General features: G+C 35.5%; 2 protein-coding genes across 5 annotated transcripts; both read right to left on the reverse strand.

The window, feature by feature from the left end:
• Positions 1-1,317: 1,317 nt before the first annotated feature.
• LOC131013521 (putative receptor-like protein kinase At3g47110) lies at positions 1,318-13,192 on the reverse strand. 4 transcript variants are annotated; one of them, XM_057941630.1, is made up of 5 exons: positions 12,195-13,192; positions 11,974-12,117; positions 2,489-4,480; positions 2,037-2,396; positions 1,318-1,519 (listed from the first exon to the last, which is right to left on the reverse strand). In XM_057941630.1, exons 1-4 carry the CDS (start codon positions 13,096-13,098, stop codon positions 2,053-2,055), a joined length of 3,384 nt encoding a protein of 1,127 aa, XP_057797613.1. In that variant the 5' UTR covers positions 13,099-13,192; the 3' UTR covers positions 1,318-1,519; positions 2,037-2,052. The 4 variants fall into 4 exon arrangements, with proteins under 4 accessions (XP_057797613.1, XP_057797612.1, XP_057797615.1 ...); XM_057941629.1 differs by having other exon boundaries at positions 2,032-2,396; XM_057941632.1 differs by having other exon boundaries at positions 2,489-3,370; positions 12,195-13,156.
• A 2,262-nt stretch (positions 13,193-15,454) lies between these two features.
• Positions 15,455-16,345, reverse strand: LOC131008491 (uncharacterized). The gene has a single exon (XM_057935365.1). The coding sequence runs from the start codon at positions 16,343-16,345 to the stop codon at positions 15,455-15,457; it is 891 nt and encodes a 296-aa protein (XP_057791348.1).
• Positions 16,346-16,552: the final 207 nt, after the last annotated feature.

Genomic DNA, 16,552 nt, shown 5'->3' on the forward strand with positions numbered 1-16,552 from the left:
CAGTTTTTATGAAATGCAAGTAGATAGCAATGTCTAAGTCTCTTGCAAACTGAACCAGACGTCTGCTACCTTTTCATCATATAACCTCTTGCAAGGCCTTGATTGATAAAAATAGTAAGGTTAATCCCTTGTTTACTTTGATGGATTGCAACTTTGAGATATCCCAAGGCCCTTGATTATTTTTATCCTCCAAGTTAGTTTTGCAATTTTTATCCATTAAAAGGGTGGGATTGGAGTAATCATACTCTTGAGCATAAAAATACTCAATCATCCATTTTATCAATCATGCATGCAAAGTAAACGTCCTCTGAGTAGACTTAACATCACGAGTAGGTAAGAATTGAGAAGAAATAAGACGCATCAATTTTTCTTAATTAAACAAGAAAAGATTTCATTCTGTCTTTCCATTTAACATAAATTTCTTCAAGTGAAAGGCTATTCAGCGAGAATATCTAGATTTGGTAAATCATTCACGTCTGAAATAAAACTCGTAGAAGAACAACGTAATCACATAATTGCGGGGGAAAAAATTGAATCAATATAAAATAACATTAAGGAAACCTCAAATAAACCAATAATTTACATATAAGCCACGTTAGTGTGTATGCGCCTTGACCAGACTTAAGTTATTTTAATCTTTGTCATCCTGTCCATCTCTCATTTTGACATACAAATAAATAATCCAACTTTACAAGATCGTATATATCAAATTAAAAAGTGATTTTGTTGGGGAGTGGTATTAAATTTATTACGTTAGTTGTGACCACAATTACACATTAAATAAATTTTAATTAATGTTATCTTACTAAAATTCTTTCCGAAAAAACTCATACAAGTTCATGCAAGCAAGCAAGCCGCGTTAGTGTGGATATTTACATACAATAAGTATCACTCTTCTCAAGATTTCAATATTTCTAATAAAAATTTCATCCGTTTAACTTATAAAAATTAATTTATTTAAGCTATGTTAGCGTGGACGTTTACATACAAAGAAATCCACTTAACCAACAGACTTATTATGGAGGTCTTGACAATTAATTGAAAAATAATTTAATTTCCACAGCTTAAACATTTTTTTTTCAAAAGAACTCCTTTGACATGATATAATCGCGTTGACAATTAAACATACCAATCGCGTGAACAAAAAACAAAAACAAAAAATCCAACAAGAAAAGATATTGAAAAATATAGAAACATCAAAATTATACCCAAAGAAACTAAAAGAAGCCATTGGTTGCCAATTAAAGTTAATCATTAATTGGTATATAAATTATGGATAAGTACTAAATTATATAATCTATCAATAGAAATGGCGGGTAAAAGCAAATCATAAACATCATTCTCATTCAAACATTTCACCGTACTATACAGTTGGGTTACAAATCGCTTAACATTAAAGAAACAATTCCCACCTGATTTAATTCAAGAAACTGGTGAAAAAGAGAAAAGAAAAGCCCTTAGTGGAATCGACCAACTTGCATTTGGAAGAGTTTGGATGGATGTAGCTGAAGAATTCCATCTATTGAAACAAAAACCAACTCAAAATCATTTGTTCATTTGGGTCAAGCTACATATAGTGCTTGTAAATATTTCATTCTCAATTCATTTAGGACATGTTTGGTATGATAAATGGATTGAGGTAGGAATTAATGGAATGACTATTCCCATGAGTTGGGGAATGGTTAAGCCTAATCTAGTTGGAATGGTAATTCCAAATGAAATGCTGATTTCTAAGAGAACATTATACCAAATAAATGAATGGAAATAGAAATCACCATTTCATTCTCTCATCCATTCCATAATACCAAGCATGTATATATATTGTAACTTCATCTGTTTGATGAAATGCCTAAAAAAGATAACACCTTGAGGTCGAGTTGGATTGAAATCATATAATTTTCATTCCCTCATCCATTCATCATACCAAATATCATTCCAATTATTTCATCATTTTCATTAGATTCCAAGATTAATTTTTAATATCGTCCCATCTTCTATCAATGAATCCCAATCATAGAAAAAGTAACTTACCTTACCACTGAGATTTAAGCTTCATTCCAAGAACTGGCGTTTGATTTTCAACATCTCTGCTAGAGCTTCTTTCATGTTAATCCTTTCCTTTGGGGAATCTGTAGAGCACTTTAAAGCCAACTCCAATATGGATGATGTGAATTCCACAATTTTGTCACCGTGTTCTTCGTCAACATTCATTAGTAAGTTGTCATCTATAACTCGATATGTTGATTGTAGAACTGAGCTTTCAATCCAAATCTTCAAACTTAGATCTCCAGCAAACATATCATCGCTTGGTTTCTTTCTCGTAAAGATTTCCATCAACATCACACCATAGCTATAGACATCACATTTTGTGGAGACCAGTCCTTCGAAACCATACTCTGGAATTTTTTAAAAAAAATCAATCATAAAAATATTCAGTTAGAAGACAATTATTTAAAAGTGTATATATCAATGTAGAATAAGAAATCACCTGGAGCAATGTAACCTAGTGTTGCCAATGTTTTTGTTAACACGACACTTTCCCCTTCACCCAATAGTTTTGATACACCAAAATCGCTCACATGAGCAATCATTTCTTCGTCTAACAAGACATTACTGGGCTTCAAGTCACAATGAACAATTGGGGTGAAATATCCATGGTGGAGATATTCCAATGCCATTGCCACATCAATCATTATGTTCAACCTCTGTATGAAATCTAAGATATAGTTGTGTGAGTACAACCATTTCTCGAGGTTACCCTTTGGCATGTATTCAAGTACCAAAGCCTTGAATTCTTCATTAGAGCAAGTGCTTATGACTTTTGTCAGATTTCTATGACGAATATTACGTAGAACTTCACATTCAACATCAAAGCTCCTGAAAGCAGCTTCGGATTGCAAGTTAAACACCTTTACAGCGATGCCATTCCCATTTCCAAGAATCCCTTTATAAACAGAACCAAAACTTCCTGTGCCTAGTAAGTTGCTCTCATTGAACTGTTGAGTTGCTTGTGAAAGTTCATAATATGAAATTCTTCCAGGTACAACAGACAAAATTTCAATAGTTTCACTTTTTGCTCTATCTTTCATTTTGAATCTGATAAAAATGAAGCCCAAACATAGAATTGTGGTAAAAGCGACGACCCCAACAAGAATGAATAAAGCAAATTCTACCTTTTTTGATTTGTGTTTGTTGACAACATTACAAGTTGGGACATCGAACCTTGGAATTCCACATAGTGCTTCATTACCTTTGAAGGACTCCATTGTGAAGTTCATAAACGGACCACCACTGGGAATTTCTCCACTTAGAGCATTGAAAGAGACATTAAAGTTGTTGAGGTGCGTAAGTGCCTGCAAAGATTTCGGCACTGAACCAGAGAGGTTATTATAGGATAAATCTAGAGTTTCCAAACTGATCATACTCCCAATTGACACTGGGATTGAACCTTCAAGTCGATTATGTTCCAAAGAAAGACTAACCAAATTTTGCAGATTACCAACCGTGCTTGGGATGGACTTTGACAATTGGTTCATTGATAGATCTATGTAAATCGATGCAGCTAAATTACCAACCTCCATAGGTAGGGATCCGATCAATGAGTTCGAAGATAAGTTTAGCCTTAGCAGATCCTTTAGACTCCACAAGCCAGATGGTATGGTTGAAGTCAGCTTGTTGGAGGATAGCAAAAGATAGCGCAAGGATGTGACATTTCCTAAACAATTTGGAATTTCCCCTGACAATTGATTCCCACTTAATCTCAATTCAGACAAGCTGTGTAAATCACACAGATCATGTGGAATGATGCCTGTGATGCTGTTATTACGTACATTTAAGCTTTGGAGGTTGAGCAAATGTTTCACAGTAAGTGGAATATTACCGGACAAATCATTGCTGTGTAAAGAGAGTTCAACCAAGCTGGTCAAATTTCCTATCTCAGCAGGAATTCCACCCTTTAATCTACAGTTGAATGCCGAGAATGTTTGGAGGTGGGAAGATAAGTTGGCAATGGAAGATGGGAGAGTGGCACCGAGAGGATTATCATCAATTGCCAAGAAAGACAATGATCTGCAATTTGTCAATGAAGTAATGAAGCTCAAATGTGAAGATGATGATGTTAGATTGTTGTCTATAAGACTTAACTTTTGAAGGAAGGTTAGGGTTCCAAGAGAGTGAGGTAGAAGGCCAGTGAATTTGTTAGCACCGAGATCAAGGTGCGTGAGTTGAGAACAGTTGGAAATGGATTCGGGTATTGGTCCGCTGAAGTGATTATCACCAAGGTAAAGTTCTTGAAGAAAGGGAAACCCACTGCACAAATTGGTTGGAAGAGCACCGGAGAGATCATTCCTTGTAAGTTCAACAACTCTAAGAGTTGAGATGTTAAAAATTTCAGGTGGAATTGAACCGATGAACATATTCACCCCTAATGCAAGTGTTTCGAGGTGGTAAAGACGATGTCCAATTTCTGGGGGTATAAGACCTGCCATGCCAAAGATAGAAAAGATTGTAGCGTTGAAGAATGCATGCCATAATTATAACAAATCACCTTTTGATCAAAACAAGAAGCATCCATATTAGTATAAGAAAGCACGAAAGATTCATCATGTTATTAAAAGGCAAACATCAATTTAAAAAGTCCATGGATTTTGTTGGATTTTTTTGGACTTTAAAAAGTCCATTGATTTTCGTAGATTTAGAAAATTCATAGACTCTATTCAGAGTTTGGCTGACTTTTTTTTATTGATTTTCATGGACTTGATAGGAATTAGAAAGGCAACAACTCAGTGCAGGCTGGGAGTCCAGCTACTGCTGAAATCGGAGCAACCCAGCGTCGATCGGTGCCCAGGGACCGCTAGAACTGGAGCTGGAGCTCACCAACCGCTGAGATGCTTGATGTTTTTTTGGTTATGTCACATGTGTCACATGATTCGAGACTTGGATAAATTATTTTTTTATTATCTCAATATAGACAATTGCTGAAGTTTCAATGGGGATGTTTTTCAAGATCAGGCTGATTCCAGCTAATTTATAATCTCAAACACTCAGATTTTTTTTTTTTTTGTTGAGAATAGAATTTGTCCTCTTTTCTTTTTGTACTAATTAACATTTTTTTTTAGATTTTCAATTTTTGGAAGCTAGTATTTTGAAGAAAAAAATTGTAAATTATAAAGAAGTTCTCGTATATCATAGCTATGGTGCACATTATTTAAAGAAAATTTAATTATATAATAAGTGAAGAAGAGGTCCTACAGTGTAGAAACAATGGTAATAGTTATATGATAAATTTTCTGATGATAGTTAATGAAATTATTATATAAAAAAATAGAAAACATTTTATAGAAGGATAAAAAAAATAAAAATATAACTTCACGTTCCTTTTGGCAATTAACAAATACAATAAACAATGATTCTTGAAGGTTGTAACACTTATTTGATGTCATGAGTGAATCAGTGGTGATAAAAAGTAGCAACCCCAACTTTTTTTCTTTTTAATGCGCTGGACAAAAGAGATGTGAAAGAATCCACAAAAATTTCGTGTGATGAGATGAGATTTCTATCTTTGTATTTTTGAAGGAGAATCCATCAAAATCCATAGAGTTTTAAAATTCACGAACTTTTGAATACCTAAGGATTTTTTTAAGAATTTTTAAAATCCACATTGAATACCTCTAGATTTTTAAAGAGTTTTAAAAAATTGAATTGAATACCCCCAAACTTTCAAAGTTCAAAAAAATTCTACAGACTCTACAACCAATACACCCCCCTAAGTGATCCACATTGAATACCTCCAGATTTTTAAAGAGTTTTAAAAGTTTGAATTGAATATCCCCAAACTTTCAAAGTTAATCCTACAGACTCTACAACCAATACACCCCCCTAAGTGAGGGTTCGTCTGCTGTAGAAGAAATAGTTTAGGATTCATCGTATTACTGTTGTTGCTGCGTGAATTGAAAATGATGGGAGAGGAGATGTTTATTCATTGGGAGATTCTATTCGTAACCCTCATTTTACTCTTTAGAGCCCCTTATATAAAATATTAATAATAAATAATTACTCCATCCGTCCACAATTTAATGCCCTACTTGCCTTTAAAAATTTGTCCACAATTTAATGCCCTATTCTGTTTTTTGTACCCTTTTACTCTTCTTTTTTTCCTATATTCACTATCATTTGCCACTAATGGACCTACCTTAAAACACATTTATCATTTTTATATTTTATATTTACTACACTTTATGACTAGTGGACCCACTCACAACACTTTTATCACTTTAGTCAACTATCGTTATCATTTTAGTTAACTACCATTATATTTCATCCACATCACCTTTTTCAGCTTTCTTAGTCTCCGTGCCCACAACAAAGTGGGGCATTAAATCGTGGACGGAGAGAGTATAAATTTATTATTTTACCCTCTAATCTATAGCCCCCAATAATTAAATTAAAATCAATCATCACATTTTCAAAATCAACATTTCGCCTCTTCCCCTACAATTTTTTTTTGTACAGCAAGACTTATATTCCCAAGAAAATCTTCTTCATTTGTTTTCCTGTTCTTCATCACATGAAAAAGCAAAGCTTTTTGACTGACGAACGAACATCCTTCAATAGCAGACAAAGGATTGACGCTCAATCTTCGTTTTCCAGATTGAGATTAGCCCCCCCCTTTTCACATTTTAATGTCCCACTATGTAGAGTTTGTTAGATATAAATTTGTTAGTGATAATGATCAGATTGCAGGTATATGAGTACGTGAACAACGCGAACCTTGAGCAATGGCTTTATGGAGCTATGCCCCTCATGGCCAGTTGCCCACCTTACATAGGAGATTAGGAGGGATGAATGAAGATTATGTGGGCACAGCTAAAGGGTGAATAATGAAAGCAAGCTTAATTAATTTTGTTTAGATTTTACAATTAATTACTAGTGATTATTGCAGTACTGCACATCTGTACGATGCGATTGAGCCCAAAGTTGTTCATCGAAACATTAAAGCAAGAATTATACTGATCGACGAGGATTTGAATATGGAGAAGAGATTTTGCATATGAAAGCATAAAATTATATTGTTTGGGGGCTATAAGATGTAGGGTATTTAATTTGCGGGCTATGAGCTTTAGGGTAAAATAATAAATTCATATTTATTTATTATTATTATTTTATGTGGGGGGCTATACTGAGTAAAACGGGGGTTATGAATAGAATCACTCTTATTCATTTTGTTTCATTTGTTGGGCTTTTTCTGTGTGGTATTGGATTATAGTTGGGCTATAATATAGGGTCCTGATTATTTTAAGTGGGTTGCTTTTGGAGTTTCGTTTGACAATAAAGATTAGGGTGATTCTAATCACAGCTCCTATTTTACTCTTTATAGCCTCTTATATAAAATAATAATGAAAAAATAATTATAAATTTATAATGTTATCCTACAAACTAGGGATATCAATCGGGCCAGCCCTATCGGGTTTCGGGTTAATCGGGTGCGGGCTAATCGGGCTGGGGATTTTGTCGGGTTATAAATTTTCAACCCTAACCCTAAAAGTTCGGGTTTCGGGCTAGCCCATCGGGCTAGTCGATTTAAATGTGTAAAAATAAAATAATCATTTATATTTTGTTATTTTTAATGATCTAATGTATAATGTATAAAATATACATAGAAATCAAAGATATAAATTATATAGCAAGCATGAAATGCAAAAATATAAGATATTGAAAAAAACCTCAAGATACATAACATATAAAATAAGTTGGTGACAATAAAATATTCAACTTTGCTAACGAAAAAACAATAAAATATCCAATAATAGTTTGAATTCATAGAATCAAAGCATTCAAAAATACAGAAAAGTGAAATGATGAGACTTTATAATATTTTGTCATTTTTTTATTTTTATATCTAAATATTCAATATTAAGTATTCGGGTTTCGGGCTAGCCCATCGGGTTAGTCGGGCCGACCCTATCGGGTGACGGGCTATTCGGTTACGGACTAATCGGGTTGTAACTTTTATCGGGTTGAAAATATTCAACCATAACCCTCTCGGATGGCGGGTTAATCGAGTCAGCCCACGGGTTTCGAGTTAGATTGACATCACTACAAACTATAGCCTCTAAATTAAATATAATTCCTTTTTTCAGCTAAATTAAATCGTGTATAGCCCTTACCCTTCAAGAAAAAAAAATGGCGTATAGCCCCCATTCAAAATGCCCCCCCTCATCTTCTTCCTAAATCAACCACAAACGCCTCCTCCTTTTCCGGTGAAGATTGTCGCCGCTTCGACCACCACCACCGGCGCCTCTCCTTCTCTCCTTCCACTCTTTCTCGCGACCCAGTCACGCACACACCCAAAGAGACACCACCTCACCCTTCTTCCTAAATCCACCGCCACTGCCCCTTTCAGATTCTCGGCAAACAGCAGTGGCACGGTTGCTCCGTCGCCCAGAGCCTCCTCACCTCTTGTTCTTTGACTCACGTCCCTCATCTCTCTATAAAACCTTAGATCCCCAAATCTGCCACCGCCATCTCCCTCGGCTTCCGGCGAGTCGAGCCGCCGTCGGTGTTGTCGACCAACAACAACAGCCAAAACAGAGGAACAACTTTTATAAAGCGAAGAAAGAGAGAGAGAGATGACAAGGACGAAAATAGAGTTAAAGGTGGAGTCTTGGTGTAAAAGGAGACGTGTTTTCACCCAGAAATAGAACAAAAGAGGGGAAAACGAAAAAACCTATGAAGAGTGAAGAAAAAAGGATGATGCTTTGTTTTGGTTCTCTTCTGCAACAGAATGGAAAGTAAGAAAAATGCAGGTCATTCTTGTTAAAAGTGTCCCACATTGGTTGGAGATAGTGGCATGCGCCACTTTATATGGTGAGGCAACCATCTCCCTTATAAGGCCTTTTAAGGGACGAATGGACTCAATATCCATTTCTAATATGGTATCAGAGTCAACCCAATCCAATGATGGGCCCCCCAATATCGTTGTCAACAGATGGCGTTTGGGATAGTCTACGCTGCGCGTGAGGGGGGGTGTTAAAAGTGTCCCACATTGGTTGGAGATAGTGGCATGAGCCACTTTATATGGTGATGCAACCCTCTCCCTTATAAGGCCTTTTAAGGGAGGAATGGGCCCAATATCCATTTCTAATAATTCTTGTCTAGTTTCTCCTCCTAGCCTAAAATGGAGAGAGAGAGAGAGAGGGGCTCGAGGAAGAGATGATGGCATTTCTTTGGCTTTGGTAGTGTAAGTTTGTGTACGATTCGTTGTTGTTCCATACTTTAATTAAGAGTGTGGAATACAACCTATGAGAGAGAGATGAATCAGATGATTACTGGTAAAGCCAAATAAATTGAAAGCATGTGATTACTGATTAGGTTTGATTTCATTTGTGGGTGGTCGGGCTTTAATGAGAAGGAATGGGCTGGTGATTTTAATTGATTAACAAGTTCAACTCAAATTCTAAACTTCTATTACCTATGAAGCAAGACCAAGTTTTCTTTTTGGTCTGTTCCACAGAGCAAAATCAATTTCTAAAAATAGCAAAAAAATTATTCTTTATTCACTTTTTCACTTTTCAGCTATCATACTTAACACACAAAATACCAATTTCTTAATTTTCGTGCCGAAAAGAACTTGGTCTTGCTTCATGGGACGGAGGGAGTATTACGAGAATGATATTCATGATTGAATAATATCATTGTTTTATTGTTGAAATTCTTTGTTAAGCCATGTTAATAATGGGAAAGATAAATTTCACTTTGTGCATAACACTTAAATTTGATTATAATTTATTAAAATAATGTTGGGTGGACAACTATTAATTTCCACTTCTTTCTTTGGCTAGTATAAAAAAATTGCCTCCTTTAAGAAGGGAAAATTCATTTTTTTGAATACATTATTTTTCACATTATATTCATCATGTTTTTATAGTTGGTAGTTTCTATTTTAAAATGGGTTTCTACCCTAATCATACCCAATATAACTTATAACTAACATAGATATATAAATAATTGTTAGAGTGCTTTGCTTTTTATCACTCTAAACAGAGGGGTAATATAAGGGGCAAAATGATTTATAGTACTTCCTTTGTCCCATTACAAATGTCTCATTATTTTTGGACACGAAGATTAAGAAATGTGTAGAAAGTAGATAAAGTGAGTTGGTGAACATTGTTTAAATATTAAGTATAAAGAGAGCATATATTACCAAAAAAGTAACGAGACATTGTAATGGAACATCCCATTATGAAAAGTGGAACATTTGTAATGAGACGCAGGGAGTATCATTTTTGAAAGACAAAATCTAAAAAATATTCACCATTTATAAAACAATAAATTATAGTCATTTAAGACATTTTTACCCATATGGCATTTATTTTGTGAAAATTATAAAAATACTTAAAATAAGAAGGAAAAAAAAAATCCCCATCTACCGTACCACCGCCGGCCGACGACCACCGCTACGCTTCTGCCACCCGCCGCATTTTCGCTGCAACCACGTTTCTCAAATCCAATCCACCACCGCCGCCATCAATTGACAGATACACCGCCACCGCCGCCGCCACCAATTCAAAGATCCACCAACACCACCCTACATGCTCGACTATTGTCGAGCATTGAGCAGTTGCACATTGTTCGACACTAAAGCGTCGAGCATCGCGTGTTGAGCGTCGAGCAATAAGTCAATTTGAACTATTGCTCGACATTCAACCAAGCGCGAGCACTGACCTTAATTCAAATTTGAGGCAAGGCAGAGGCGGAGACGCAACGAGGTATAGGCGAGGCATGGCGAGGAAGATGAGGGAGGCGACAGATCTGGAGAGAGAGAGATAGGTGGAGAAGTGGAGGCGCGACGAGACAGAGGCGCACCGCAGTGAGGCGGAGGGGGGAGGTGGCAAATCTGGAGAGAAATAGAGGGGCAGAGATTCTAAGGCGTGACAATGCACGGCGCGGTGAAGTGTGGCAAAGGCGTAGCGCGACTAGGTGGAGGGGGAAGGCAACATGTATGGAGAGAGAGAGAGAGAGAGAGATGAGGGGAGAGGGAGAAGACGATTTGATCTGATGGGGGTAGGGGTGAGCAGAAACCGAACCGAAATGCAGAACCGAACCGAACCATTTTGGTGCGGTTCGGTCCCGAATCTATTGGTTCGGTTTTTGGTTCGGTTCCGAAAATTAAAAATCGATAAGTTTCGGTTCGATTTCGGTTTTCATTTTTTGGTTCGGTTTTAAACCGAACCGAACCGATAAAATTAATATTTTATTATATATTTATATTTTATAATATATATTCAATTTTCTAATTTTTAATTGGTTTATATATTTATATTTTATAATGTTTTATTATATATTTATATTTTTTATATTTTATAATATATTAATTGGTTTTTTCATAAATTATATATTTATATTTTTACATTATTTTACAGGTTTTTAATTATTTTATTCCGAAAAAAAAGATTTTTTTTTTTGCATTGGTTCGGTAAACCGAACCGAAACCGACGGTTTTACCGGTTCGGTTTGGCACCCCCAATTGGTGCGGTTCGGTTCCAATTTTAACCATCGGTTTGGTTTTCGATTTTGGATTTTTGGTTCGGTTTTGCACCGAACCGAACCGATGCTCACCCCTAGATGGGGGCTTGCTTTTTATTTTAAATTATTTTAAAATATGATTTCATTAAGGGTATAAATGTCAAGTGTAACAAAAAAATAGCTTTATTTATATGTTTTAGTTTGTGTGGGTGTTTTTTTGTTTTTGTACGTAGTTGAGAATGGGTAAAACCTACAATCAACCTATAATATAATGAAGTATAAATTTATTACTTCTCGAAAATCTATACCATCTATCTGATTTTTTTATTACGTAAAAATAAACGAGGTATATGGTGATAAATGAAACTTATATCAATTCCTTATACGGTTACACCTCATAGCAAACACACCCTTAATGTAAATTGCAGTGAGTAGGAATAGTGTTTATACCTGTGAAGTTGTTCTCGGAGAGAAACAAGTCTGTTAGCATTGTAAGATTTCCGATGTCCCTTGAAAGGTTCCCGTAGAGTTTATTGCTCGATAGGTATAAACTTCGCAAAGAAGAGATATTGAAGATATTAAGTGGCACAGTGCCTGTAGAAACATGTACAAGACTTGGAATTAATAAAATCCTAATTAAACAAATTTGTAGAGAAAGTAGTGAAGTATACCACTTAAATGGTTTCGCGAAAGCTGTAGAATTCGTATAGATTTTAAGTCGCCAACGGCTGCTGGTATCTGTCCACTAAAAGAATTCGAAGCCAACGATAGAAGTCCAAGTTGTGAACATCGCGACAGATTTGATGGAATTTGGCCGCTCAATTGATTGATACCAAGGTAGATCTCTTGAATCACCGGAAGATTGGCGCACAAATCGTTTGGAAGATTTCCACTCAATTCATTTGATCTGAAAGCTAATCTTCGTAAAGAAGACATGTTGAATAAGGCAGATGGTATAATGCCTGAGAGATGATTAGATTGAATGACCAGATGTTGCAGCCTTTGAAGTTCACCCAACTCTTGTGGGATTTTTCCATCGAGAGAATTGGAAGAAAAATCAAGATGATATAGATTTGTTAAGTTGGAGATAGATTTTGGAATAGAACCTGTGAAACTGTTCCCTCTCAGAGATATGAACTCAAGTTTTGGTAAGAGAGGCAACCATGATGGGATCTCTCCCACGAAATTGTTGACGGAGAGAGACATAATTTTCAAGCGGCGCAAGCGAGACAACTCTTGCGGCAAAGTGCCACTGAAATTGTTGCTGGCGAGGTCGAGTGAAACGAGGAAGGAGAGGTTTCCTAGCTGTGGTGGAATGTTGCCGGAGAGGCCCATGTCGGAAATATTTAACGCGGCGACTCTGCGGTGGCGCGTGCTGCATGTGACACCAATCCAACTGCAAACGGAGCTTGAATTGCTCCAATTTGTGAGATAAGTGTCGGAAATTATGTGAGTTTTTAGGGAAAGAAGGGAAGACTGATCAGTGGCGAGGTTGGCAGTTGTGAAAGACTTTGGGGAGGAATAGGATAGTAAAAAAACAGCAAATGCAAAAAGATGAGCGAAAGTTTTGTCCATGGCTGCAAATGTAAATATGATAGTAATGCCACTATACTAATGTATAGTTGTTCATTCTTGGTGAAGTCTAAATAAAGTGTATCACCATATGTTAGTCAGCCGTGGGTGGCGTTTGGTCCATTGAATTCAATCAACTTTATTTTGTTTTCAACGATTGTAACCGCTTTCGTATTTTTAATTGCATAGTGGCTTTACTAGAACGAATGAGATTCAGTGTACTGGAAATCGATGGGCTCATACAGTTATGCTCAAAGTTAGTGTGGAATAGTCATTTAATATTTTTTTAATTCTTTTGATTAAATCTGAAAAACAATAAAGCATTTGTAAAGTTCTTTTAGCCCTCTGCTGTGGAGAAATTTTAGCCACTCAAAAAACAAAATACAATATGACCAAATAAAGTAAGTAATTATCATAATTTTTGGGCTTGAATTTGCACATGAGATCCTCTATCCTATTTTTGATATCCCACACTATGCTTCGCCTTCAATTTGTGGATTGGTTGGAGCATTTCTAGCATGCCTAGTTCATCTGGGATTGATCCTTTCAACAAGTTGTGTGAGAGGTTGAGTTTGAGCTGCAGATTCTTGATCCCTTCAATCAAGAATTTTGTGTGGGCACATTTGATGCAAATAATGAGTTTTTTGTGAGTGTTTTTTATGTACGATTTATTATTTTAGTTAGTGGCCTGTTGAATTGGATCGTCCAAATAAGAAAATTAATATGACATATTTTTTAGAAAACGTTCAAACAATTGGTCAAACACTAATATTTACCCTAATAATAAATAATAAAAAAAAGAACGGGTTTTCTTCTCCCCACATCCACATTTAATTTTGCTTTATTTTCTTTGTTTTCATGTTTATTTTTTGTGTTATTTATTTACATGATTTTTTATAAAAATAATTTTTAATGCAATTAAAGTAGCAGATTATCTAGATTTATTTAATTTTTTGTTATGTTTTCTATATGAATTATTCATTTATTGTTATCATTTTATTTTTATATTGTTAGTATTTTTTTAGTTATTTTTTTATTAATTTTGAGATATTTAAATATGAACTTTTAATTAAAAATAGTTTGGACTTTTAAGAGTCCAAAATGTTATATAAATTGTGGGCTATTATTTTTGTTATATTGATGGTTTAGTAATTTGTTCAAAATGAGATTAACTTAAATTATTTATTTTATAATCTATAAGTTTAATAATTATTATACAATACTCATTATATTTAATATTATATAATATTATCAAATACTAATATTTGAACTAATAGAATTTTTTTTGTCATCGATTAATCTAACTCATAGATGATAATATTATTTTGACATTTTTATGTAATTTATTTTTAAAAAAATTAAATAAGATGGTGATGAATGCATCGCACGAGAGAGCATACTAATTTTTATAAATGTCTCAGTTACAATAGTACTAATACTCGAGAGTACTCTAACTAAATTAGTGATGTCCTAGATAATTTAAGTCGTGATAGCTTGTGTTTAAGTGCAATGAAATCTAATACCTTGTCCACCTACTTCTAAGTTCTAATCCATAAGATAACTTTCTCTCTTGAATATCCCCTTATTGAGTGCTTGAATTTAATTATAAATCATGTTAAAATTTAATTGCTTTAAATTAGTAAAATCAAATTACCTTTACTTCCATTAATTACAACTGCATTGTACACTTGTGGCATTACGGAAAAATAATTTCTTAAATAATCTTATGTATATATGAAAGGATTATACTTTTTCTATATGGTATTACCACATTAGTGGTGGGCATGTTATACTTGTCTAAGTGGGTAGGTGAAAGATTATGTATTTCTTAGATGAGTAGTCTTATTTTTACCGATGCTTTCCCCTTTGAACTCTTGGATCTTATATATGTGTTTGTGATCAATTCACTAGTGGTCGATGTCATTTACTTGTCTTTTTCCTAAACTTATGGAATTAAGTTATACTGATTTAAAGCATCATTGTTGAAATACACAAATATGTGTAAAATGTAATTAATTAATTAAAGAAGCATAATTACGAATTACGATCTTTAATTAATTGAAAATACAAATTACATATATTTGTATGAATCATATACTTGATCCGACGACGCCATGCATTCTTATCGCCACGTTGACTTTGATAATGATCTCATTCTTTTTTTTTTTTTTGATCGGGATAATGATCTCATTCTTATCGCTGAGGAATAGCACCAACTGAAGCTTATCCCATTTTTTTTTTTTTTTTTGAGCAGAAAATGGAGCAACTTTATTGATCCGGTACCAGCAGTACCAAAGAAATACAAAGGGGAGAGAAAAAGATGAGAAAGGGAGAACAGAAGACAAACAAAAACATCCGCTCAAGACTCTCCAGGCAAAGCTGCGGTGTACCAACTCCTGAACTCCTCTGTTGATTTCTGCACATTATGGATCGTCATCCAACTCCACAATCTCGACTTAAGCTCAACAATCATCTTGTACGAATTCCACTCGCCAAGTTGGAATTTACACTCATTTCTCACTTTCCAGATACTCCAAATAACTCCAGACCACACACTAAGTAGGAAACGTTTTTCTTTCTTACAACCAAGATTGATGAAGGCGTTAAAGTGGTTTTTTACCTTGCACGGCAGAACCGTTTGCTTGCCAAGCCAAGCCACGACCTCGCTCCACAGTTGATATACCTTATCACAGCTCAAAAACAGGTGGTCTGCCGTCTCGATCGTCGCCTTGCAGAAAACACATAAAGCCTCCTGATGTTGGATGTTCACCTTCCTTTTCAAAAGATTTTCACACGTAGCCATTCGTCCTCTAAGAGCTTTCCACGCTGTAGTGATCACTTTTGGTGGTGCCGGGGCTTTCCAGATGATAGCAAGTTCCAGATCACTCCCCCTGATAGAATTTCGGCCATCCGCTGCACTTATAGTTTTGTAGGCGGATTTGACTGTAAATGAGTCATCTTTTGAGGCCTTCCATCTCCATTTATCAGCTTTCCCCTCACAAATTCGGACGTGTTTGATAATATTGACTAGACGCTGCACCTGCTCCTTCTCTCTTTCTAAAAGCTCCCGGTTCCAACTGAAACTCCACACCCACTCTCCCTCCTTCCACTCCCCCATGCTCGAGATTGATCCATTCTGGTTGCTGCTAAGACGATAGAGTCTTGGGAATTGATCGGAGAGTCTACTTTCTCCAATCCACAGGTGGTTCCAAAAGATAAAGCCTGCCCCGTCTCCAACTTGAATTTCCATATTCTCCCTGAGCCATTTCCCGTTCGGGCCCCAGCTCAAACTAAGAACCTTTCAATCATTGCCATTCAATCACATTTTTTCTTGCTGCTTGACGATGTGACAGAGACAGACATTCTTAAAGAATAAGCTCCTTCATTTCTTTCAATCTCCGTTCATTGCTTAGCTCAGTTTGTTAAGAATTGTTCCTAATTGAAGAGTTGGACCGAG

The sequence above is a fragment of the Salvia miltiorrhiza genome, chromosome 2, assembly GCF_028751815.1.
Source record: "Salvia miltiorrhiza cultivar Shanhuang (shh) chromosome 2, IMPLAD_Smil_shh, whole genome shotgun sequence".
NCBI classification, from domain to species: Eukaryota; Viridiplantae; Streptophyta; class Magnoliopsida; order Lamiales; family Lamiaceae; genus Salvia; species Salvia miltiorrhiza.

What these genes read in the sequence shown, in the direction of transcription:
- LOC131008491 (XM_057935365.1), bottom strand. Translation starts at nt 16,345, where the DNA reads ATGGAAATTCAAGTTGGAGACGGGGCAGGCTTTATCTTTTGGAACCAC.
- LOC131013521 (XM_057941630.1), bottom strand. Translation starts at nt 13,098, where the DNA reads ATGGACAAAACTTTCGCTCATCTTTTTGCATTTGCTGTTTTTTTACTA. An exon ending in TTCGCGAAACCATTTAAGTG is followed by an intron (nt 12,118 to 12,194) that starts GTATACTTCACT and finishes ATGTTTCTACAG; the next exon opens with GCACTGTGCCACTTAATATC. An exon ending in ACTAGGTTACATTGCTCCAG is followed by an intron (nt 2,397 to 2,488) that starts GTGATTTCTTAT and finishes AAAAAATTCCAG; the next exon opens with AGTATGGTTTCGAAGGACTG.